This window comes from Peromyscus maniculatus, chromosome 1, assembly GCF_049852395.1.
Source record: "Peromyscus maniculatus bairdii isolate BWxNUB_F1_BW_parent chromosome 1, HU_Pman_BW_mat_3.1, whole genome shotgun sequence".
Taxonomy (NCBI): domain Eukaryota; kingdom Metazoa; phylum Chordata; class Mammalia; order Rodentia; family Cricetidae; genus Peromyscus; species Peromyscus maniculatus.
Genome location: NC_134852.1, coordinates 108,062,632 through 108,087,294, shown reverse-complemented (window position 1 = coordinate 108,087,294; position 24,663 = coordinate 108,062,632). Strand labels below are relative to the sequence as shown.

Genomic DNA, 24,663 nt, shown 5'->3' with positions numbered 1-24,663 from the left:
CTGGCCTTGAACTCACAGAGATCTGTCTGCCTCTGCCTCTTGAATGTTGAGATTAAAGGCATTTACCACCATGCCAGGAATACGATTTTAAAAGTACTTTTGAAATTAAGATAATTACATCATTTCCCCTTTCCTTTCCTCCCTCCAAGCCTCCCATGAACTCTCCTTGCTCTCCTGGTTTTCATGACCTCTGTCTTCAATCATTGGCACACAGACACACACATATAATATACATATATATGTGAATTTATGTGCACATATATGAATATATGTGTGTATATATTCCTAAACATGTGAATATAGTCTGCTTGGTTTATATAAAGTTACTTGGATGTGCATGCTTTCAGGGATGACCATTTGGCTTGGTTAACCAATTTGGAGGCTCCTCCCTGGGGAAAACTAATTCTCCTGCTCTCAGCATGGCTCAATAGCTTGGAGTTCTCTGTCTATGATTGAGGCCCATGACAGTGGTTCTCAACCTTCCTGATGCTGGGACCCTTTAATACAGCACGTGCTGTGGTGACCCTCAACCATACAATTATCTTCATTGCTACTTCATAACTGTAATTTTGCTACTGTTATGAATTGTAATGTAAATATCTGAGATGCAGGATATCTGATATGCAGCTCCTATGACCCAAGGGTCATGACCCACAGACTGAGAACGCTGCCCCAGAAGATACCCCCTTCCGTGCATACTCGTAAGGCCATTGGTGTCGTCCTTGTTCAGGTCATGTTTAGACAGTCATGTCGATGAGAATTCATGGGTGTAGCTTCTTTGACGTTTCTAGGAGGCCAAGTTTCACAGCCAGCTTTCTGCTTCTCTGGCTCTTACAATCTCTGTCAGCCCTTTGTTCTGATCCCCGGGTCTTTAATGCAGTTGTATTCTTGTTTTCTGCACTTAGATCACGTGCGGGTTTTTTGTAACAGTCTCTATATGCTGCAAGGAGACGTTTCTTTGATGGGGGTGAGATCTATACTTATCTGAGGGTTATAAAGACAAATATTTAGTATGCAGCTGGTCTGTACTGGTTTAGTAAAGGGTTAGGTGCAGGTTCTCCTTCAAGAGGCATGATTCGCTAGTCTAGGGTGGTTAACTAGGTTTCCAGTAGCAGACATGGTTTCTCTCTTATTGTGTGGCCTTAAGCCCAATTAGAGAGCTGCTGGCTACTGCTGCTGACATACAGATGCACTCCTGTGCCCTGGGGAATATTGTGCCACACTGCTCGTAGGGCCTAGACACCACAGCTGGGCAGGACCCTTGCTTCCCTCCCTTGGAAGCTTGGATGGAACTGTCATAAAGACATTTTTAAGCTGTCTTGTTTTCATGGAGGATGGTAACCCAGGGTGCCCCAGGGGCAGAACCCTGACCCGGATCATAGCTGATGATCCCTGCTGCTATGGCGACAGGCAGTTTTCTGGTGAATTCAATTACTGGGCTTCCACAGTGAGAGCAGAGAGCAGGAATTGGCCTCCTGCCAGAGACTTTGAGAAGATTCACTCCCCAGGGAAAGCACAAGGCTTGTAGGGAGGGACCAATGTTAGATGATTAAAACAATTTACCAAGGGTGGAACCGAACTGAAATTCAAGATGACCTTGAACAGGGTGGGGTGACAGAGGTTAGTGACGCTCTGTCACATGTTTATCCTTTTGAAAATTTGAATTGTGCTGTTTTAAATATTCATGTCCACACATACATACATGCATTTATTCCCCTGTCTAGTATCATGAGGGATTTTCTCGTATTATGAAGGACCTTTCTCTTTTATTTTTCTTTATTTCTGTTTATGCATTTGTTTACATATTTATGAAAGGGCCTTACTATGTAGCCTGGGCTGACTTCAGACTCCCACCCATCTGTCCCAGCCTTCCAAGTGCTGGGACTATAGGTGTGGGCCACCGCACCTGGCACTGGGCTATTCTTTTCCTCCAAGTACTGAGTGCAGTGCCTGCCAAACTTGTATCAACATTTTTGTTTGTTTTTGTTTTTTCGAGACAGAGTTTATCTCTGTAGCCTTGACTGTCCTGGAACTCGCTCTGTAGACCAGGCTGGCCTCAAACTCACAGAGATCTGCCTGCCATTGCCTCCTGAGTGCGGGGATTAAAGGCGTGCGCCACTACTACCCGGCAGCTTTTTTATTTTTATTGTTTTTAGTTACGTGCATGTGTCTGTGGGTGTCTTCATACGCCCAGTGAGGTGTCAGCACTCTGAGGAGCTGGGGTTACAGACCGGTGTGAGCTGCTGGATGTGGGTGCTGGGAACTGAACTCCAGTCCTCTGTAAGAGCAGTGCAAACTCCTGACCACTAAAGCCATTTCCCCAGACCTTTAGTTTTATTCATTTACTTTTTTTTTTTTTTTTTTTTTTTTGAGACAGGGTTGCCCTGGCTGTCCTGGAACTCTCTGTAGACTCAGAGATTCACCTGCTTCTGCCTCCTGAGTTCTGGGGTTAAAGATGTGTACCACCATGCCTGACCTCCTTATTTTTATTTTAAAAAATATTTATTTGGGGCTAGAGAAATATATCATTGGTTAAGAGCGTGTATTGTTCTTCCAGTGGACCTGGGTTTAGTTCCCAGCACCTTGATCAGAGATTCACAACAACATATAACTCCAGTTCCAGGGGAGCTGAGACCTCTGGTCTCCTAGGGCACTGTACTCACAGGTACATAACACCCCTCCACACACACACACACACACACACACACACACACACACACACACACACACTTTTTTAATTATTTATTTTTATTTCACGTGCATTTGTATTTTTGCCTGCATGTATGTGCTCATGAGGGTGTTGGATACACTGGAACTTGAGTTAACAGACAGTCGTGAGCTGCCATGTGGGTGCTGGGAATTGAACCCAGGACCTCTGGAAGAGCAGCCAGTGCTCTTTATCACTGAGCCATCTCCCCAGCTCCAAAAAATTAAAATAATAAAAATAAGTAAAAAATTTTAAATTAGAAATTTTGTATTTTTGTACATGTATGTGATGTGTGTGTGCACGCGCCCACATGGTACTTTTGTGAGCATGTACTTGGTGGAAGCCAGGGCAGGGCGTCAGTTTCCTCCTCTAATCATTCTCCACCTTTATTTTTAGGTTTTGAGACAGGGTCTCATGTAGCTCAGGCTGGCCTTAAATTCATTACAGAGCTGAGGATGACCTTGAACTCCTGATTCTTTTGCCTCCACTTCCAAAGTCCAACATTGCAGACATGTGCCACTGGGTGCCAGGGATTGAACCCAGATTTTCAGGCATGCTAGGCAAGCATTCTACCAACTGAGCTGAATGGAAAAAAATAACATAAAAAATAAAAAGGAAGGACATGACTGCTCCTAAGTACGGTAGGGGAGAAAGTTTATTGTAGGTAAAAGGGAGAGCATAGCCAGAGGCAGGAACATCTGGGAGAGCTCAGAGTGGCTGTGCCCCTGAACCATGTGAGGAGAGGGGATGGTGAAGAGTGGAGAGCCAGACCAAGAGGCCAGGAGGGTCAAGGGTAGATGAAAAAGACCAGGTAAACAAAATGGTTGGGTTACATAGGGAAGGGCAGCTGGGGGGAGGGCAGCCCAGTGCTTGGGCTGGAGAAGTTTAGGGTAGGGGCAGTGTATGCCAGCCATACCCTATAATAGGTAGGGAGTGAGGGATGCAGGGAGGACCTGGTGGTGAGCATCCGCTTTGGTACGTTAGTGGACACCTCAGTTAGCCATTTGTCCCCAGCCTCTGCCCACACTGTAGCTACACATTCATATTGTTTGTCTTAAGTGTGTGAAGCTACATTTCATCTCTTCCTTCTCTCTCCCTCTCCTTCTCTGTATCGTAAATAGCAACGCAATGAGCATTCTTTATGTCTAAGCGCTTGTGCCAAGAGTATGCACCTTTTGGAGGGCCTTAGCCTGTTGCTAAATCACTAGGGCTACTATGCCACCCTCTGGGTACACAGCGTGTGGGCATCCCTGTTTCTGTGTTTGCCTCATGTTCAAGTCTGGTACCTCCCAGCTGCGTGACAATTGTTTTCAAATCCCTTTGTCTGGGCCAGAAGGGATGGCTCAGCGGATAAGGATGCTTGCCTTCAAGTCCGCCCAGGTGAGGTCAGGACCCAGAAGAACTGATCCCTACAAACTGCCCTCTCACAGGGCACACACTGCAAGCCAGGCTGGCTGACAGCCAGACCTACAGGCAAGCCAAGGCTTCCCCCAGCTGTGTCTTGTGTCCTGCCGGATCTGATGCAGGAGCATTCTTCTGGAGGACGCCAAAGGCCAGCCCCACCCCCTCCCCAGTCCCCATGCTTCCTTTCTTTTTCTGTCCCTTTTCTCTCTTTCTGCTTCCTCTAATTTTTTGTTTTAGTGGTTTTGTTTTTGTGAGTGGTGTGTGTGTGTGTGTGTGTGTGTGTGTGTGTGTGTGTGTGTGTGTGTGTGACAGAGACAGAGACAGAGAGAAGCCCTGGCTGGCCTGGAATTCACCGAGATCCACCTACCTCTGCCTCTCAAATGTGGCATTAAAAATGTATGTCACCAGGACTGGCTTCTCCTCCTCCTCCTCCTCCTCCTCCTCCTCCTCCTCCTCCTCCTCCTCCTCCTCCTCCTCTAACTCTGGTCTTTGTCCGGCTCTTTTCTCTGTGTTTCTGCCTTTTCCTTCTTTCTTCTCTGTTTCCTTCTCACTTCAGGGTTTTCTCCCTGAGTCCACCGTCTTTTCCCCCTTTCCAGTGGTTCTCTGTCCTCCACCTACCACTTTGGCGTGAGTCACTATTTCCCAGAGAGACCAGCCTCCCAGGCTTTTCCGCCCTGGGTCTGCATTTGAACAAAGGTGAGCTTGCCTCTCCCAAGGCAGGGCTGACAGATCACAGAACTGGGAGATAACCCAGCGAGATGTCGGCTGTCTGAGCTTCCAGGATTGGGTGTCACACATTCCATGGAGCGTGCCTCCAAGGCTTTGCCGTCCCAGGCTTTATCACACTGTGCTGATGATTCATCTGAGGCAGTGAGGAGCAGACTTTGATGTTCTCCAGACATGCTAGATTCCAAGCAGGGAGCCCTGCAGCACAGCAGGTCACCATAACCATGCTTCCCACTGTGTGGCCTCACATCCCAATGCCAAAATGAGTGTGTTTTAGGAACCAAACTCCTACCCTCCCAGACATCCCTGTAAAACCAGAGGATCTGAGATGGGGTCAGTCGTCTTCATGTTAAATGCTCACTTTTCTGTCTCTGTGGCCCATTTCCAAGACGTTCTCCTTTCAAACCATCTCCAGGAGTCCTGTGTGGGCAGATAGGTGTTACAGCACCGTTTTTTTTCACCCAAAGGTGCTCTCCAGCCTGTGCGTGTGTGTGTGTGTGTGTGTGTGTGTGTGTGTGTGTGTGTGTGTGTGTGTATGCTCATGTGAGTGTGTGTGATTGCATGCATGCACACACCTTAATATAATACCTGTTATCAGAAAACAGCTAAACAAATTATGGATAATTATTATGAATAATATTCATCCTCTAAAGAGAATAAGGTATCCATAGAAGCATAGATTATTGATAACCAAGACTTGTGAGAGAGAAGAATGGGAGATTATTGCTTAATCCATGCAGAAGGGTGTTTTTTTGAGATAGGAGTTCTCCATGGAGCCCAAATTGGCCTGGAAGTCCTGGTCCTGCCTCTGCCTCCTTCTTGATGTGATTATATGTATTCCCAGGCCCAGCTTGGGTGCAGAGTTTCTGTTTGGGGATCACTGATTGATATTTTGATGTAGCCAACACACACACACACACACACACACACACACACACACACACACACACACTCACACACACTTAAATACACACACACTGTCACCAAATTACAGATTCGTATGTACACTAACATGGAAGATGTTCAAGATGAAATGAAAAGGGAAACTGGGACTTTACGGTATAAATTGTAAAGTGTGTGAGTGTGTTTGTGTGTGCTCACAGAAAGGAACCATGTCACTTTCTTAGCAATTGTTGAGGGGGGTGGGATTGGCTAGGCAGGCAAGGAAGGGGGAAATTCTTGGTCTTTTATGGTAACAAAAAAAAGTACTGGATTATGGATGAATCAGAATTTTTTTTTTCAAGACAGGGTTTCTCTGTGTAGTTTTGGTGCATGTCCTGGATCTCACTCTGTAGACCAGGCTGGCCTCAAACTCACAGGGATCTGCCCAACTCTTCCTCCTGAGTGCTGGGATTAAAGGCGTGCGCCACCGACACCCCACTGATTCCCATTTTTTTTTTTTTATTTATTCACTTAGTGGTGTGTATATGTGTGTGTTTTCCTCTGAAAAAGATTAAACAAAACCACCATCCTTGTCTTCAAAGATGTCAGAATCAAGTGAGCAGTTATATTGGGGCAGCATATCAGAATACTTAGTGTAGAAGCCAGTGAGGGAAAACTTGGACCAGCTAGAAGACGTCAGGCGAGGGACTCCCTGCAAGAGGTGACATTTTGGCTTCAAATGCCAAAAGGTGGTCACCAACGGGAGAGGCAGAGCTCCAGAATGAGACCAGCCTTTTTAGCTGCCAGCCGGATTCCAGACCCCATGGAATATGGGAAGGCGGTTTTCGCAAGCCTGTCTTCTGGTGTTAGGTGAAGGGGACAGACAGACAGCTCCTTCTATTTCCTGGTTGGATAGAGGTTGTGGGGACAAGCCAGGAGAGCTTTGGCGGTTCTCCAAAGAAATATCCCCTCCAAGTTCCTGAGGGAGTTCCATTTGCTCTCTGAGGTCGGGGGTGGTGGTGGTGGTGGTGATTTTAGGTTTTCCCTCCTGTTTTATGAGCCCTGTGTCCTGGAAGCCCACAGGACTGCCCGGCAGCGCCCTCTGTCGGCGGGAACCAGAGCGGCAGGCTCTCGCCCTTGCGCCTGGGTTCGGACCAGTCCCGGTGGTTAAACAAGAGACAGCCTGGATGGACTCATACTTAAGCCGGCATGAGAGCCAGTTCCACAGGGGGAGAGGGGAGATCTTGCCAGGAAACCCAGCTATTGGGAGTGAGGCTGGACTTGAGGAGTTAAGATAAAAAGAAGAAAGATTAGGAAAGCTACCTGGAGTTTGGGAGAGAGCTACAGCCCTGCCAAATCCTGTATATAGCTCCCTCCCTAACTCTGTTACAGGGTCTCATTAATACCCGAGGCTGTTCTTGAACTCATCACTTTCCTTCCTCAGTCTCCAGAGTCCTGGAGTGCTGGGACTGCAATGTGCACCACTATGTCTGGCTTTTTTCTAAGTAGTGTTAAAAAATATCAGATATTTATAAATATCAACATGCTCATTTCTAGGCTTGATAACAAGACTCAGCAAATGTAAAGTAACTATACCCCCCCCCCCTCAAGTGATGGCTGTTAAATTTGTGGTTTTCATCATGTGGTAAGTTTTTCTCATTTGAAATGCTGGAAACAGAATCACAGCCCTATGCTAATACTAAGCATTGAATTATACCCTGCCCCCTTTATTAAAATAGTTTATTTATTTTTTCTTATGTGTATGGGTGTTTTGCCTGTGTGTATGTGAGTGAGCCATGTGCTCGCAGGCACGGAGTCCAGAGGAAGACATCAGATCCCCTGGAACTGGAGTTACAGATGACTGGAAGGGAGCCTCCATGTGGGGACGGGGAACTGAACCTGGTCCTCCACAAGACTAGTCAATACTCCTGACCACTGAGCAATCTCTCCAGTCCCCCTCCCCCCCACACTTTTTTTTTTTTTGCCATAGGGTCTCACCACATGGCCCAGGCTGACCTCCAATAGGCAATCCTCCTGCCTCAGCCTCTCAAGTGCTGAGATTAGTTTTGTGACACCAAGAGTAGCCTTATGTAAGTTTCCATTTACTGCATATTTATATACTCATAATGTAAAGATGCATGAAACCAGAAAAATTATGATGCATCCTTTATTATATACTGTGCCACATATATAGCTCATGGCATGCAATATATGTATATATGCTACATGTAGTACAGTAGTGTGTATCTGCCTGTGCATGTGTATGTGTGGATATGTATATTATATGGAGAGAAGGACGGGAGAAAAGAAAGGAAGGATGGAGGAAGAGGGAGAGGGAGAAACTCTTTCTCCCTTAACATTCTGCATTTGAGATTATTCCCAACTTTTTCTTCATTGCTAAACCCACAAAGTGATTAATTCTTCTGGAAACTTCTCCGGACTCCCAGGCTAAGCCAAACACTTCTTATCTCCATCTGCCTGTGCTTTTGTGCTCACCTGTTTCTGCTGAACCAGCACATTTGGTGCTTGTCTGTCCTTCCCTGACAGCCTCAGACCCTGAGCTTCCTGGGGTCCGACTGGGAGTGTCTTGGAAAGATGGGAGGATTTTTCTCCTGCCACCTGCCACCGGTGAACAAGCAGATGCTTCTGAGTCTGGAAACACATGGTGTGTGTGTGTGTGTGTGTGTGTGTGTGTGTGTGTGTGTGTGTGTGCTCAGACTGGAACTTGGCATGGAGGTGAGGTCAGGTTAGTTCACTGCTGGCAGGGAATAAGGCCAGGAAGGCCAGTGAGACCAGGATTCGGCTTTGAACTTTCATCGGCAGGTGGGTCTCTAGATGGACTTTGTGGCGGCTCCTCGTTCGTTCTCCCAGGTGACCCGAGAGCTAACGTCAGAGGACGACAGCCACAGCCTTCCTCACCTCGTGCAGCCCTGCCAGCTTCCTCTCTCTCTTATATGCTGGGCTTCAACGCAAAATTTCACTTAAATAAATATCATAGGCTGTGAAATCAAAGAGATGAGAAGTATGGCAGGCATAATAATGACCCTAAAGGTATCCGTCCCTTATCCCCTGGGACCTGTGGCTATGACGGCTTACACGCCAAAAGGGAATAAGGCTGCAGAAGAATTAAGATCGCTAATCAGGCCGGGCGGTGGTGGCGCACGCCTTTAATCCCAGCACTCGGGAGGCAGAGCCAGGTGGATCTCTGTGAGTTCGAGGCCAGCCTGGACTACCAAGTGAGTCCCAGGAAAGGCGCAAAGCTACACAGAGAAACCCTGTCTCGAAAAACCAAAAAAAAAAAAAAGATCGCTAATCAGCAAACACTGAGACTGGGGGGCATCTGGGACGATCCATGTGCTTAGAAAGAAGGGCAGAAGGGGGAAAGGGAAGGAGGCAACGGAGCTGAGAGAGAGGCCTTGATGGGAGAGGGAGAGGAAGGCATGCCCGATGAAGGAACACAACAGATTCTCGAAGCTGGGAAGGACCACAGAGTGAATCCCCTCCCCCAGCACCAGAGAGGTCTGCACTCTGCTGACATCTTGATTTTAGGTCAGTGAGATCCATTCTTGAACTTAGACCTCCAAAACTGTAATGTCATAAACAGATTTGTGTCCCTCGGAGACACTAGATTTATGGTGATGTGTGACAGCAGAGATATGAACAGAAGCGGCCATGGGAAATATATTCAGAAGGGAGGAATAGGGTTCCCGCACTGCAAGACTGACAGTGAGGGACAGAATCATGCAGAAGCCCGAACAGGAGTCTGGCCCTGTGAAGCTCTGGCCCAAAAGGAAGAAGGCTCTTTATGGATAGGTAAGGATGCTTGTGGTGGTATTGTGTTCCCCAAAATATTGTGTACCCTAATAAATTTATCTGGGGTCAGAGAACAGAAAAGCCACTAGATACTTAGGATGGGCAGTGGTAGCACACGCCTTTAATCCTAGCATTCCAAAGTCAGAAATCCATCTGTTCAAGGATACAGCCAAGCATGGTGACTCACACCTTTAATCCCAGAAATCGAGCCTTTAATCCCAGGGAGTGATGGTAGAAAGGAAAGATATATAAGGCATGAAGACCAGAAACTAGAAGCATTTGGCTGGTTAAGCTTTCAGGTTTTGAGCAGCACAGTTCAGCTGAGAGCCATTCAGATATGAGGACACAGAGGCTTCCAGTCTGAGGAAACAAAATCAGCTGAGAAGTTGGCCAGGTGAGGTTAGCTGTGGCTTGTTCTGTCTCTCTGATCTTCCAGTGTTCACCCCAATACTTGACTTCAGGTTTGATTTTATTAATAAGAACTTTTAAGATTCTTGCTACAGATGCTCAAGAGCCAGAAGTCTGAGAAAGTTTGGAAGAATGGCGTCTATTGGCCGAGCTTTGTTCTGGAGCTCCTTTTATTTTGAGACAGAATAGTTTGTGCAGCCCAGGCTGGCTTTGACCTCCAGATCCTCCTGCCTCTGACTCTCATGTGCTGGGAGGTGTGTGCCGCCACCTCCAGCAAGTTTATGGATCTTGATCATGGTCTCTTCCATCTCCAGCAAAGACTCCTGCCAGCACTTGTCCAGAGTGGGCAAGAGGTCCCCAATCACTTCCTGGGCACTGGCTAGATCCTAGCTTGGGGGCTGGCCCTGGAGGGTAAGATCCACCGTTCTAAATATGTGCAACTCACTGAGAAAGGGATTGACCAAGGCCGAGGATGCAAGCAAGCTCTTTGGGTCCTGGTCTTCCCAGATGAGCTCTCCCTGGCCAGTTCTTGACTCAGGGGAGCCCAGTGGAGTGAAAATAATAGAAGCAGTGAAAAATACAACCTGGAAGAGAGAGCGAGAAGCCAGATCCCCAGGCCTTTCCCTCACCACTTATCCTTTGGAGCACTTGAGGTGGAGTCAGGAGACCAAGTAGTTCAGGGCCAGCCTTAGCACATAGGGAGTTCCAAGCAAGCCTGGGCTGCACAAAACCTGTTTAAATAAATAAGTAAGAGCTGGGCACTGGTGGTACATGACTTTTTTTTTTTCTTCTTCTTTTTTTTGAGACAGGGTTTCTCTGTGTAGTTTTGGTGTCTATCCTGGAACTCACTCTGTAAACCAGGCTGGCCTCAAACTCACAGAGATCCACCTGGCTCTGCCTCCTGAGTGCTGGGATTAAAGGTGTGCACCACCACCTCCTGGCAGTGGTACATGCCTTTCATCCCAGCACTTGGAAGGCAGAGGCAGGTGTGAGTTCAAGGCCAGCCTGGTCTACAGAGCAAGTTCCAAGATAGCCAGGGTTGTTACACAGAGAAACCTTGTCTTGAAAATAAATAAGTAAAATAAATGCATAAATAAATAAATGCATAAATAAATATCATTCACCCTTTTGGTAAGCAAGGAAGGAAACAGGATCCTGAATTGCAGAGCAGAGGAAGAGGGAAGATCTGGACTGCCGAGGTCACTGAAGCCTGGGTTCAGGTCCCGAGGCGGGGAAGGAGCATTAGCTGGAAGAAATGAATTGTCCGACTACCAGATGAGTCTCCAGCCTCAAATAGCTACAGCTACCTTTATTCATGCATCAAAAACAAGCTGTTTTTCCATACTAACAAGTGTTCCCATCCTCCAGCGTTAACCGCTGGCAAAAACAAATATGCCAAATATGTTTTCTCCTGCCTTACATCAAAGCCTCTTTAAACCAAAACAACACTTACCATTTCACTAGCTTGGCCAAATATCAAGCCAGGTGCATCCTGTCTTTACAAAACTAAAGGGGATAAACACAGGTACACATTCTTTAAGAACAACAACAACAATGTTGTTCAGAACAGATTTATAGAAATGGGGGAGATCTACCTCAGATCCCATCAGCACTGAATCGGAACAGCTCCGGGGTCGCAAGTGACAGCTGGTATCCCCAGGCAAGAAACCTGAGAAGCATCAGCTCCCAAAGAATTTTAGGGGAATACATTGGAGAAAAACTGGGGTTTCCAGGAATGATCCCATCTTTCCAATGCATGATTGACAAATGACACTAAAACCGCCAAGAGAATCATCACTATTACTATAGAGAAGAGAGTGTGCAGGCCGCACGGTCCCAGCAGTATTCTGCACTGTCTCAAAGTCCACTGGTTCTTGCCATGTGAGACTGCCCCCGTGGGCTTTGCCTCATCTGGAGTCCCATTGGACAAGCACTCACATACTGATCCAAAACTAGGCCACAGGGCTCCCCACACTGGATTGCCTTCCAAGGGTTTCCAGATAAGCACAAAACAGTGACAAGCATTTTCTGGTGACAGGGTTTTAGAGTAAGTGACAAATGTGGCAGGTGAGGTTCTCCCAGCAGAGGAAAGCAAAATGTGGTTGGAAATAGAAACTGGGGTCTGTTTCCTCATCAGTAAACTTTAGGGGCTGGGTGGCCACATCACCATACAGTCTTGCAGCCATGAGCGTCTGATCTTTGTGACGGACAGGATGATGAGGGAGCACTCTGAGGAGGAGCACTCCTCCTGCTCGACAGTCTCGGGAGCCCAGTGTGGCCTGGGATACTGGCCCGTGATCCCATTGCATCAGCCACAGGAAGGACTGGTTTTTCCCAGAACTGGGGGTGGGGTGGGCTGGATGGGGGAAGTGGGCAGTGGGGCTGGAGAGCAAGACCTGCCAGCTTCCGGGGTCCACTCTGGTCAGGAGTTCGTACAGAGCCGTAACAGCCCTGCTTGCAGCGGGTTCTCTGAAGAGCAGACTCATATTACAGCCAGCAGAAGTAGAGAGAACCCGGCCCTCTTGGTATGACTGAGGACTCCAGGGAAGGGCCCCTGTCCCCTCTTCAATAAACAGTCCTTAGACTCTTGATGTCTCCATATCCAGAAGAATTTCTTTCAGCTCGAAAAATCGCCCCATTTAGCCCAGTTCCTCCAGTTTCTAGCGGGGAGACTGAGGTCTGCGGAGGCTTGTCGTGTGTGGAGCCAGCTGTCCCTTTCAGGGGGTTCGGGGGTGACAGAAAGCACTTGTTCCTTGGTCTTGGGGGATAGACCACAGAAGCTGGCTCCACTGTCTTCTTCCCAGGCTGGCCAGGGCCCGAGAAGCTGCGTGGCTGGTTTCTAAACAGCAGAGGCTGCTGCTTTGGAGGTCCCACGGGTGACTCTGGTGTGTTACCTTCCGTCTCCCTGATGTACGGCACAACGCGGACAGTGTGGTGGTGCAGCCAGGTTTCATAAGTTCACCACGGCTCTCCCCCAGATCGCAGCTGCCTGGCGGGACTCAGTGCTGACACACGGGAGGAGGCTCTGGGGCACTGGCTTCTCTAGGGCTTCGAGCGCACTGTGTGGGCTAAGCCACGGAGGGCAGGGACGGGGCAGATCAGAGAGAAGGCCTCTGACTTTGGGGTATGCACACATGTAAGTGGAGGTCAGACTCCCCGCTTTATACTGGGCTAGCTACACCCTTCGGTCTGTCATGCTTCTGACTCTGGACCTCACCTGTCAGGGCTGGAGTGAAACTGTCAAGGAAAACAGCCTAGAGGGTGGGGGTAGATGGTCAGTAGCAGGATGTATGCCTGAAAAGGCTCTAACTTTGTGTTTAGCCCAGAAAGGAGAGGGGAGAAGAGGGGAGGGGGAGGGAGAGAGAGGGGGAAAGGGAGAGGGAAAGAGAGAGATTTCTAGCAGCCTAGCAGAGCAGCTGGGGGCCCACAGACATTAGGTGACGCGTGCGTGTAGATAGCATTTTTAAACTGGAAAGGCTGTCCCTACTTTGGTCTGCAGTCACCTGGGCTCAGGGCCAGCTGAGGTTACTTGGGGCCTGGCAGCCTGGGTACCACTTGCTCAGCTTACCCTTGCACCACATCCACACGCTGTTCCTGGCCAGGCCCTTGACCGCAGTCCCTCTGGGGCCAATGCAGCTTGTCCAGCCTGGAGCACTCAGGGTGAGGTTACTCCAGGAGTCACGTTAGCCAGCCTCAGTTTCTCCATGTGGTTGTAGTCTTGGAAGGGAAGACGTGTGTGTGTGTGTGTGTGTGTGTGTGTGTGTGTGTGTGTGTGTGTGTGTGTGTGTGATCTCAGAACCCAGGGTCTCGCTGTTGCTAGGCAAGGGCTCTATCTGCAGAGCCATCTCCTCAGCCCCAGGCAGGGGAAATTAACTGTAGCTGGAGAACTAGGCCAGCTTCTACGCTTCTTTCCTCTCTGAGGGCCTCTCGCCTGCCTCGGCCCAGCTGAATCAGATATGGTATCTATAAAAGTAGGAACACTGTACCCCTGAAAAGACCCTGTTCCCCCTTCCTGCCTCCCTTCTTTCTCTAGAGCTAGAATGCCTGAGTCCAGCCTTCGGACTACTGTCTGTCTTTGTGCACCCGTGCGTGGGTGTGTGCATGAGTGTATGTGTGTATGCTTGCATGTAAAGGCCAAAGTTCAACCTTGGGTGTCATTCTTCAGGAATCCCCCCACTCTTTGAGATCGAGACTCTCCGGGACCTGGGGATCACCAATTCAGCTAGGCTTGCCAGCCCAAGGATTCCCTGGTTTCCATCTTCTCGGTGCTGGGTCATAAGCACACACTATCACACTCAGCATTTTATGTAGGAGCTGGCGAGCAAACTCAGGTCCCCGTGCCTGTGCAGCTCAGTCTGTCTTCTGATGGGAACACAGGCTGGTCACATTTTATCCAGGGCTTTCTGGCTGTCATGGAGACCTGGAGGCTGTCTTGGTCAGTAGTCTGCTGTCTGGGTGTTTCTGATCATGCAGACAGACACCTCTCACTCCTTCCTGTGGTTCCCATGTGTTCTGTGCCGGTTCATGCACACAGTTCATTTACTCACCTGATGGCTAACCTTGTTTTCCTTTCCTGCTAGCACACTCACTCACTCTGTTCCTCTGCTTCAAACCCAGAAACGTGTCTGGGAACAGGCTGGCTTCAGGTGGGATTTAAAGATCCACACAGAGGCAGAATAAACGCTGAAGCACACTGAGCAAGGAAGGCCACGCCTGTGATTCCAGCACTTGGGATCTGAATTCGAGGCCAGACTGGTCTACAGAGTGAGTTCCAGGACAGCCAGGACTACTCAAACCCCCCTCCCCCCAAAAAGCAACCCCAAACAACAAAACCGTGAGGCATGAGGGCCAGGTACCCTGGAGGAGCCCCCCGCCCTTGAATCTAAGGTGCGGAGGTCATAGCAAAGACTAACCCTTGAGGTTTCTAACTGCTGCAGAAGAGGCCCAGGGATGACCTGGCCACTGGGTGAAAGAGGCAGGAGGCAGCTGTTGCGGGGCCCTTCTGGCTGTCCTCCACGCCACGCTGGAGGCAGCTCTCCCGGGCCTGACCACAACAGAACACTTTGTTTACCAGTTCTCCCTTGCGGCCCTGGGCTTGGGCACTAGGCAGAGGGTAATGCCCTTAGGGACCTGGATGTGGATTCAAGAAGAGTTTCGCAACCAGGGCTGCAAAGGCCTTCCTTCCTCTGCAGAGTTCCAAACCTCCCGGTTTATAGGTGCATGCTCGAGCAGGGAGTCTTGCTGCATGGCGGCTGTGAGCAACACCTAACACCAGGACCCTAACGACACCGTCCTGCCTCACGGCCTTAGGTTGGACCCATGTTCAGCATGAGTACTGGAAGAAATTCTCTCCAGAAAGGGTAAAATACATGACTACAGGGCTAGAAGTTAACCAATGAAATACTTACTTCAAAGAGCACTTTTACCTCTCACAGAGGACCTGGGTTCAGTTCTCAGCACTCACATGATGTCTTACAACACCTGTAAATCCAGTTCCAGAGGATCCAGTACTCTCTCTCGGCTTCCGTAGGCATCAAGCATGAACATCACATGACCCATCCCCCAAACCCTCTTTAAAGGGGGCTTCGGTGATGGCTCAGCCGTTAAGAGCATTGGCCGCTCTTTCAGAAGACCTGGGTTTGATTCCCAGCACCCACACAGTGGCTCACAACTGTCTGTAACTCCAGTTCAGGGATCAGATGCCCTCTTCTGACCTCTTCAGGCACCAGGCACCGTGTAGTACACAGACATACAAACAGGCAAACCACTCATACATATAAAATAAAATGTTTAAAAACCGACCAATCAAAACCCTCATGTACGCAGGGCAGCAGCGGTGGTGGCGCACGCCTTTAATCCCAGCACTCAGGAGGCAGATCTCTGTGAGTTCGAGGCCAGCCTGGGCTACAAAGTAAGTTCCAGGAAAGGTGAAAAACTACACAGAGAAACCCTGTCTCGAAAAACCAAAACAAACAAACAAAACAAAACAAACAAAACAACAAACAAACAAAACCCTCATGTACTTAACTCTGTTCATTTGTTTATTTATTTTCTTTTGTGGTGATGTGATCAAATGCAGAGCCCCTGCACGTTATGAATCCTACTCCTGAGCGACATCTCCAAACCCGAAATTGTTTTTGGTTTTAGTTTTGGTTTTCTCTGAGGCCAGATTTTACTTTGTAGCCTATGCTGGCCTGGAACTCATTATTTAGCCCAGGCTGGCCTCAAACTGGTGGTGATCCCACTGCCTCAGCTTCCTGAGAGTTGGCCTGACTGGTTCCAGTCATCACAGCTGGCAAATTCTTTAACTTAACACATTTGGAAAAACTGCTCTTTCCCAATTCAGTTTAGGAAACAGTTGGATGCCGAGTCTTTGACTCCTGACTGATATGGGCTGTGCTGGGCTAATGTGTCCCTGCCAACAGCTCTGTCACAGGCAGGTGCTTGGTGGAAAAGTACTCCTGTAAAGAGGACAGCTAGGACTTAAGCATGACAACACCCGCTGTGACTGGACTGCCGGCCCTGGTTTCAGGGCTTTGCCTTGCAGCAAGCTCTTCCTTTTCAGGGTACTGTTCCTGTGTTCCTTTCCAAGCCAGTTACCTAGATTGAAGAAGTGAGTTGTGTGCGCTGGGCGGGAAGGGGGGGGGGAGCAAGGGGCAAAGAGGCAACCTGACTTCAGGTAACCTCAAAGAACTATTGATTGCCTGCAGTCAAGTGTACCGGCTGCCAAGGGGACAAAGCTTCCCTTTAACTGGCTGGGCAAGCTGCTGAAGGAAGAGCTGGCCTCTCACTGAGGCAGTCATGCAGACCTGAAATGACAAGCAGAAGGCTGGCAGGCTTGTCTCTCGGTAGATGGATCACCTGATACAGACACCGGGGACCAAACTCTGGGATTGGCTTAAAACAGGGCTGTGTTGGTCCAGTGGCTGGCTTTTGGCACTCTGTCAATCTGCTGTCTGCTCAAAAGCCTAGAAATAGTGCCGGGGCAGTCTGCTGGACTCTGTGTGAAAGGGAGCAGCCATGCAAGTTCTAACTAAACGCTACCCCAAGAACTGCCTGCTGACGGTCATGGATCGGTACTCGGCTGTGGTGCGGAACATGGAGCAGGTGGTGATGATCCCCAGCCTCCTGAGGGACGTGCAGCTGAGTGGGCACGGGGGTTCAGTCCAGGAGGGAGCCCCCGATCTCTATACCTACTTCACCATGCTCAAGACCATCTGTGTGGAAGTGGAGCACGGGCTGCTGCCGAGGGAGGAGTGGCAGGCTAAGGTGGCGGGCACCGAAGCCAGAGACCCTGAGAACGAGGCCGCCGAGGCAGAGGAGGCGGAAGAAGAGAGGCTCTCGGGGGAGCTGGACCTAGAAGCTCAGTTTCACCTGCACTTCTCCAGACTCCATCACATCCTTACCCACCTTACCCGGAAAGCCCAGGAGGTGACGCGGAAGTACCAGGAAATGACGGGACAGGTCCCGTAGGCCTCCAACTCCGAGGAAGGTAACGGCAGTCACGCTAGCCGGTGATAATCCATGAAGGGACACGTGGGAGGGAGGAGAGGAATGGTGCTATAGCTCAGCAGGAGGAGGCAAGGGAACTCTCCCGGCCAGGGTGTTGGGACTAACAAGTGGGAAGGCCCAGAGCTGGGCCTGCCTCCCTAGCATTCTCACCCAGAATTGATAAGCAATGACTGAACTCCTACAGAGAATGGAAATGTAGCCTATGAATCCTTCCCTCCTGAGTACACGGGTGCTCGAGTGCGTGTGTGCGTGCATGAGTGTGCGTACACGCGTGCTGTGCATTTGTTAGTAAATATATGAATGTTTGTAGACTATGACTGGAATGAATCTATTCTCAAAGTCAACCCACCCCCACCCTCAGACAGGGTTTCCCCTGGCTGTCCTGGAACTCGCTCTATAGTCCAGGCGGTCCTCACAGAGATCCACCTGCCTCTGCCTCCTGAGTACTGGGATCAAAGGTGTGTGCCACCATGTCCCGCTTTCAAGGTCAACTTTTTTAAAGCTTTTAAACTTTTGTTATTTTTTAGTGTATGTGTGAGTGGGGGGTGTGCCATGGCACACCTGGGAAGATCAGGGGACAACTTATGGGAGTCAATTCCTTCCACCATGTGGGTCCGGGGGATTGAACTCTCATCATCAGACTTGGTGGCAGGCACCATCATCTGCCTGGTCCTTTTATAAAGCTGCTATTATACTGTGTGTGTACATGATGTGTGTTATGAGAGAGTATGTGCTGGTATGCGTGTGGAACTCAGGACAATTCTGTGGAGTAAGTTCTCTCCTTCCTCCTTTAACTCCGGTTCCAGAGATCACACTCAGGTCTCCAGGCTCCGAGGGTGACCTTTACCTGCTGAGCCATCTCTCCACCCCAAAGCCACAACTCCTCCTCCTCTTCCTCCTCCTTCTTTGAGACAGGGTCTCTCTAGAAAGCTCTGGCTGTCCTAGAACTTGCTATGTAGATCAGGCTGGTCTGGCAACTCAGATTCTCTCCTGCCTCAGCCTCCAAGTACCAGGATTAAAGGCATACACCACTATGCTCAACTTCAAAGTCTACTTCTTTAAAAATATGATTATAGAGGGCCGGAGAGATGGTTCAGTGGTTACGAACACTGACTGCTTTTCCAGAGGACCTGGGTTCCATTCCCAGCACCCACATGGAAGCTAACAACTGTCTGTAACTCCAGGTTCAGAGGACCCGACACCCATAGCAAGACACCAATGTATATAAAATAAAAATACTTTCCATCCTCCTGCATGCCCCTCAGATTCTGGGACTGCAGCTGGCACTGTGCCTGCGTGCCAAAGATGAGGTTAGTGTTTTCATTTAGCAAGTGAAGATCCTAACCAGGATATGTGTTCGTGTATATGTGTTCTGTGACTTCTGCGTGTTGGTGCCCACACTGTCTCAGAGCATGGGAAACTGCCCTTTCCTGGCACACAGAGGCATGCAGGTAAAGCTGCTCCCAGTGCTCCTGAGATGGTCAGGGATGCTCTAACCATCCCAGGTTGCAACTGGACAAACAGCAACTGTCTTGAATTATGCCAGTCACAGGAGGGCATGACATGTGCCTGTTGGGAATCCCTGAGTCCATGTGCCCGTGCATAGAGGCTGGGACTGTGAAACAAGAATAAACAGCAAGCAAACAAGTCATGGTAAAGGGTAGCATGTAGGAAAAGGGCCTGGGTCATGGATCCCCCACAGGCAGGGATTGGGAGAAGTCAGATTGCAGCATCTGCTGGTTTTGACCAGGGGCCACCTGCCAGCCCATTTCAGTTACACACCACCTTATGCAGGACAGAGAGAGACTAGATTGGTACCTCCAGGGTGGGTGAGGTGGTTGGGCAGGTAAAGCTACCTGCCACCAAGTCTGACAACCTGATTTTGATCCCTGGGACTCAGATGGTGGTAGAGAGAGTCAACTTCTACAAGTTGTCCTCTGTGCCCCATATGTGCACTGTGGCCGGTGCGTTGCCCCCCCCCCCCCAATAAATATAAAAGAACTGTACCTCCATTTGTTAGTAAGGAAATTAAAGCTGGAGAATTGAGTGACTCTTCTGAAGTCATGGAGTTGGTAAAGGGACTAAAAGCCAGGTGAGACCTTGTGTACCCCTGACACCAGAGGCAGAAGCTGGAGAATTGGGAGGTCCAGACCGGCCTCAAAAAGCCCAAACCTAGGCCGGGTGGCAGTGCACACCTTTAATCCCAGCACTTAGGAGGCAAAGGCAGGGGTGGGTGGATCTCTATGAGTTTGAGGCCAGCCTGGTCTACAGAGCTAATTCCAGGACAGCCAGGGCTACACAGATGAACTCTGTCTCAAAAAAATCAAAAACTAAACCAAACCAAAAACCCCCAAACCAACAAAATCCCTAAACCTAACCAAGCAGACAAACACACACACACACAAACAAAAAGCAGGACCGGCCTGACTTTGAGCCGAGGGTCCCTCCCACCATACTCATTCCGTCCCTTTGGAAAGACCAGACCAACGCGCCTCCCTTCCCTCAGGGACCCGACAGAAACTCTGCTCCAGGTACTTTCCAAGCTGTTTTCCTTTCTCCACCTCAAACCTCACCTGTCAGCCTCGGCCCTCCTTCCCTTTCCCTCCAGGGGAAAGCCCAGCTTCCCAGGCTGCCTTCCAAGGAGCTCCTTGAATACAACCAGGCTGGGTCGACAGCCAGGAGCCTCAGGAGAGCCGAGCCTCATTTCCTGCTCATCGATGAACAGCAAAGAGCTGGGGAGCTGAGGAGGAGCTACTGTGATTCCTCGATTGTTTCTCCATAGCACATTAATAGTAGTCAAGTAATGACTGGCAATTGAATAGTGTTTAAATCACTTGCATATTAATTATTCGATGAATTACCATCACGTTAAAATTTTGTTATTATCGAATGGTTGGGGATTTAGCTCAGTCATTGAAGACTTTGCCTAGCAAGCCAAAGACTCTGGGTTTGGTCCTCGGTACCCCTCCTGGAGGGTGGGGAGAAATTATTATTGTTGTGTGTGTACGGTGTGTGTGTACGATATGTGTGTGTACGGTGTGTGTGTGTACGGTGTGTGTGTATGGTGTGTGTGTACGATGTGTGTGTACGGTGTGTGTGTGTGTATGGTGTGTGTGCAAGCACGGGCAGGCTCCTGTGCTGCAGGATAACCTTTGGAAGTTGGCCTCTCCTTCCACCAAGGGTTCCAGAGATCAAGGTCAGGCCACCCAGGATTATGCTGCCAGTGTTCTTAGTAGGTTAAGTCATCTTGCCAGTCCATTTTTTAAATTAACTGTTTTTTTGTTTTTGTTTTTCTGGAGCTGAGGACCGAAACCCAGGGCCTTGTGCTTACTAGGCAAGTGCTCTACCACTGAGCTAAATCCTCAACCCCTAAAATTAACTTTTATAGAAAGACATTGGAGACCTGTTAGGCATGGTGGTGCATGCCTGTAATTCCAGCATTTGGGAGGTAGAGGCAGGAGGATTAGAAGGTCAAGGCCACCCTAGGCTGCATGGCATGCTTGAGATCAGCCTGTGCTACACAGGTCCCTGTCTCCAAACCCACACCAAATCAATCCAACCAACCAAACACATGGAAAACACTGGAAGACTGAGAAGTAAGGTAAGCTTCCAAGCTGCTTACCCCAGCTTGACTCGGGTCTGTGTTCTCTAGAGCAACACAGCCTGCAGCCTGTGGTGGGAACGGGAACTGGGGACAGCAGAGGTGGTTGAAACCACATTCTCCAATGAACCAAACAACTTTAGAGGCCAGAGCAGCACTTGTATACCATAACAGCCCTATGGTATACGACCTGGTCTTCATCCACGGAGGCGGTATGGAGACGAGTTCAAAGACCCGGGCTCTTCTCTTAGCTCCACTATTGTCCGCTACGCACCCTAGGCCTCTCTGGAGCCTTGCTGCTTCTCAGCTTCTGTTAACAGGATGGAGAGAAAAGACAGTGGTAGCCCAGCTCTGACAGCCCTTGGTGCCTCAGGCTTGAAGTGCTACTAGCTTTCAAACAGTAACACTAGCACTCTTTGTCTTCCTCTGTTTCAGCAAGCAGGGGCAGTAGTTGTTTGAAATTACAGACAGAGTCCCCAGGGCTCTCACCAGGTTTCTGTCGCCCTCTCAAACCCACATCTTTGGCTCTCCACAGCCTGTGTACCCCACAGGGCCTCTGAGCAGAAGAATGAGGGCCACTCAGAGGTCAGAGTCCTTCCATGGGCCTAAAGGAAGGAACCCTCCGTCTGTACCCCACTCCCACGAGCGCTGCAAGTCCAGGCTTTGACACTATCTTGTTCTGTGATCTCGGAAGGAGCCTCGGCCCCTCGAGACCCACGAGCTTCTACACTCATGGGTCTTTGACTCATGACTATATAGATTCATGTAACTGAAAATAATTTTGTTTTGTTTTGTTTTTTGGGACAGGGTTTCTCTGTGTAACTGCTCTGGCTGTCCTGGAACTCACTCTGTAGACCAGGCTGGACTCAAATTCACAGAGATCCGCCTGCCTCTACCTCCCAAGTGCTGGGACTAAAGGTGTGCGGCACCACTGCCCGGCTTGATTACATTCTTTTTCTTTTGACGTTTGGCTTTGTAAACATTTACACATTCTGCAGATCGCTTTACCCGAGAGAGGGGAGACTCTGACGAGGGCTCAAAGGTGCTTCAGCCTTGAGATCAGAAAGGAAGGCCTGGACCCAGCCGGAAGTGAAGAGGACTTGTATCCGGCATGCTTCCCCAACCCCCGCTGATGGCGTTTGTGGACTCCGTTGCAAGCTCACCCTTAAGACTTTCTCTTCCTTCAACTTGCTTCAACCTCTCTTCCTTAGCAGTTTGAGGTGGTGACTGAGGTTCACACGGCGAAGATCCGTAGAAAGCGAAGGTATTACAAGTGGCCGAAGTTCACACCCCACCTTCTGGATGCCATTTGGTGCCCCATGTCTCAAGTGCCTTACCCCCCCGGAGCCCACATTCCCTCACATATGAGACAGAGTGCTGTATCTACCTCACATGGCATGTGCTGACATTCCAGCAGTCGGCGTTTCTCCTCCCTTCCTTAGAGGACATGCCGTATGTAGCTCTTGTTTTTCACTTCCTGAAGGGGGCTGAGGTAGTTGAGTGTGTGGGATGAGCTACTCACCCTGTTGGATCTGATGACCACTGATGAGGCTGAGCACAAGTGAACTATAAACCTATTTATTGCAGTAACAATTAAAAAGAAAAAAACAACATGGTGTGTTGGTATGTTTTTTTAAGCACTTTCTCTAATATAATTTCCACAAGTACATTCGCAGACACCAAATTCATCTGATTTTGCCCAGAAACAATTTGTTATATCCATACTGTTACCTAATTTGAAATCAAGTACCTACCAATTTTATTCACCTCTAAAATCTAATCTGATTATATATAGGTCTGTAAAGAAAAAAAGGGTTTGAGCAGCATTTGGATTTGATGAGCTGTAAAGAACTGTCTCTCTGGAGGCAGAGACAGGTGGATCGCTGTGAGTTAGTTCCAGGAGAGCCCAAGCTACATAAGACCCTGTACCAACACATACCTTCTGCCTCCTAGGTGTGGTCTTCTCGTGGCGATGTTTCAACAGATTATGGCAGCTACTGAGCTGTCTTTTCCAGCATGATCCGTCCAGGTGCAAAGCTTTGTCAGACTATCCATCCTGTTGAATCTGCCCAAACCCCACTCTAAAAATGTTTAAAGGGGCCTGGCAAGATGGAGCAGTGGGCAAGGATGCTTGCCACTAAGCCTGAAGACCTGGAGTTTGATCCCTAGAACTCACATAAGGAGAGAACCGTCCTCCACACACTCGACATGGCACGTGCACACCCCCCAAACATAAAGTGTAAATAAAAACCCTTTGGTGAGCCAAGAATGATGACACCTTAATCACAGTGCTTGGACAAACTGAGGCTGGAGATCAAAAGTGCAATGTCAGCTGGGCTACAAAGGAATGAAGTCTCATAAAATCCCAAACCCAAACCAAAGAAAACACCTTGGTTTTATTTACCCCAGAACTTATTGGGATCAAGTTGAAATCTCTTTGCACGACGCAAACCCTTCATAATCTCGCTTGGTTTTGTACCTCCTTGCACCAGAAGGAGGAACGGGAATGTTGGTGAAGGGTCAGATACTATCTCAGGCTTTACAAAGCAAAATTGTCACAACTATTCAAGTCTGTGGTTACAGCATTAAGGCAGCCACACACAGCTTTCTAATAAAACTTTATCAATACTGGGGCTTCAGATACAGCTCAGTTGGTAGAGTTCTTGCCCAGCATGCTTGAAGTTCTGGCTTCAGTCCCCAACACTGTATAAATTGGGTGCTATATGGCACACACATAACCACAGCACTGGGGAGGTAGAGGCAGAGGAACAGAAGTTTAGGGTCATCTTCGACTACATAATGAGTTCAAAGCCATCCTGGACTAGAGACCTTGCCGCCCCCCCCCCCACATACACAATCAAGCCTCCTCATAACTTTATCAGCAGTAAGCCAAATCTGACCTACATACTAGTTTTCCTAATGTATTTTTTGTATTTCTAGGAATGGAATCAGGGCCTTGTAGCTGGTAGAAAATGTTCTACTGTATATATACTCTACTGAGATATATCCACAGCCTCTAAACTTAAAAATATTTCAACTGGGGGCTGAAGAGATAGAATAGCACCTAGGAACACTGGCCGGCTGCTTTTCCAGAGGACCAGGGTTCAATTCCAATCCCCACATGGTGGCTATGGTGATATACTGTGTACCCTAATAAACTTGCCTGAAGATCAGAGAAGCAGAGCAGCCAGCCACTAGTTCTTTCCTCTACAAAATCCTCAGCCCAAAGAGAGTGAGTCCCTGTTTCCTCACACCTTATATACCTTTCTCTGCCCTGCCATATTACTTCCTGAGATTAAAGGTGTGTGTGCTCCCCAAGCAAAGGCATGAGATCTCAAGTGCTGGGATTAAAGGTGTGTGCCACCACCACCTGGTTCTGTTTTCGCTCCTATACTGATCAATCTCATGTAGCTCAGTGTGGCCTTGAACTCACAGAGATCCACATGGACCTCTGCCTCCTAAGTGATAAGATTAAAGGTGTGTGTCACTACTGCCTGACCTCTATGTCTAATCTAGTGGCTCTGTCCTCTGATCCTCAGGCAAGTTTATTAGGGTACACAATATATCACCACAGCTAACCACTAACCATAAGTCCAGTTCTAAGGGGACC

At 48.9% G+C, this 24,663-nt stretch overlaps 1 protein-coding gene across 1 annotated transcript; it reads left to right on the top strand.

Annotated features, from left to right (window-relative positions):
- The first annotated feature begins 16,848 nt into the window (after nucleotides 1-16,848).
- On the top strand, nucleotides 16,849-22,664 carry Thrsp (thyroid hormone responsive). Its single transcript, XM_006979893.4, has 2 exons — nucleotides 16,849-17,432; nucleotides 22,052-22,664. Exon 1 carries the CDS (start codon nucleotides 16,961-16,963, stop codon nucleotides 17,411-17,413), a length of 453 nt encoding a protein of 150 aa, XP_006979955.2. The 5' UTR covers nucleotides 16,849-16,960; the 3' UTR covers nucleotides 17,414-17,432; nucleotides 22,052-22,664.
- Nucleotides 22,665-24,663: the final 1,999 nt, after the last annotated feature.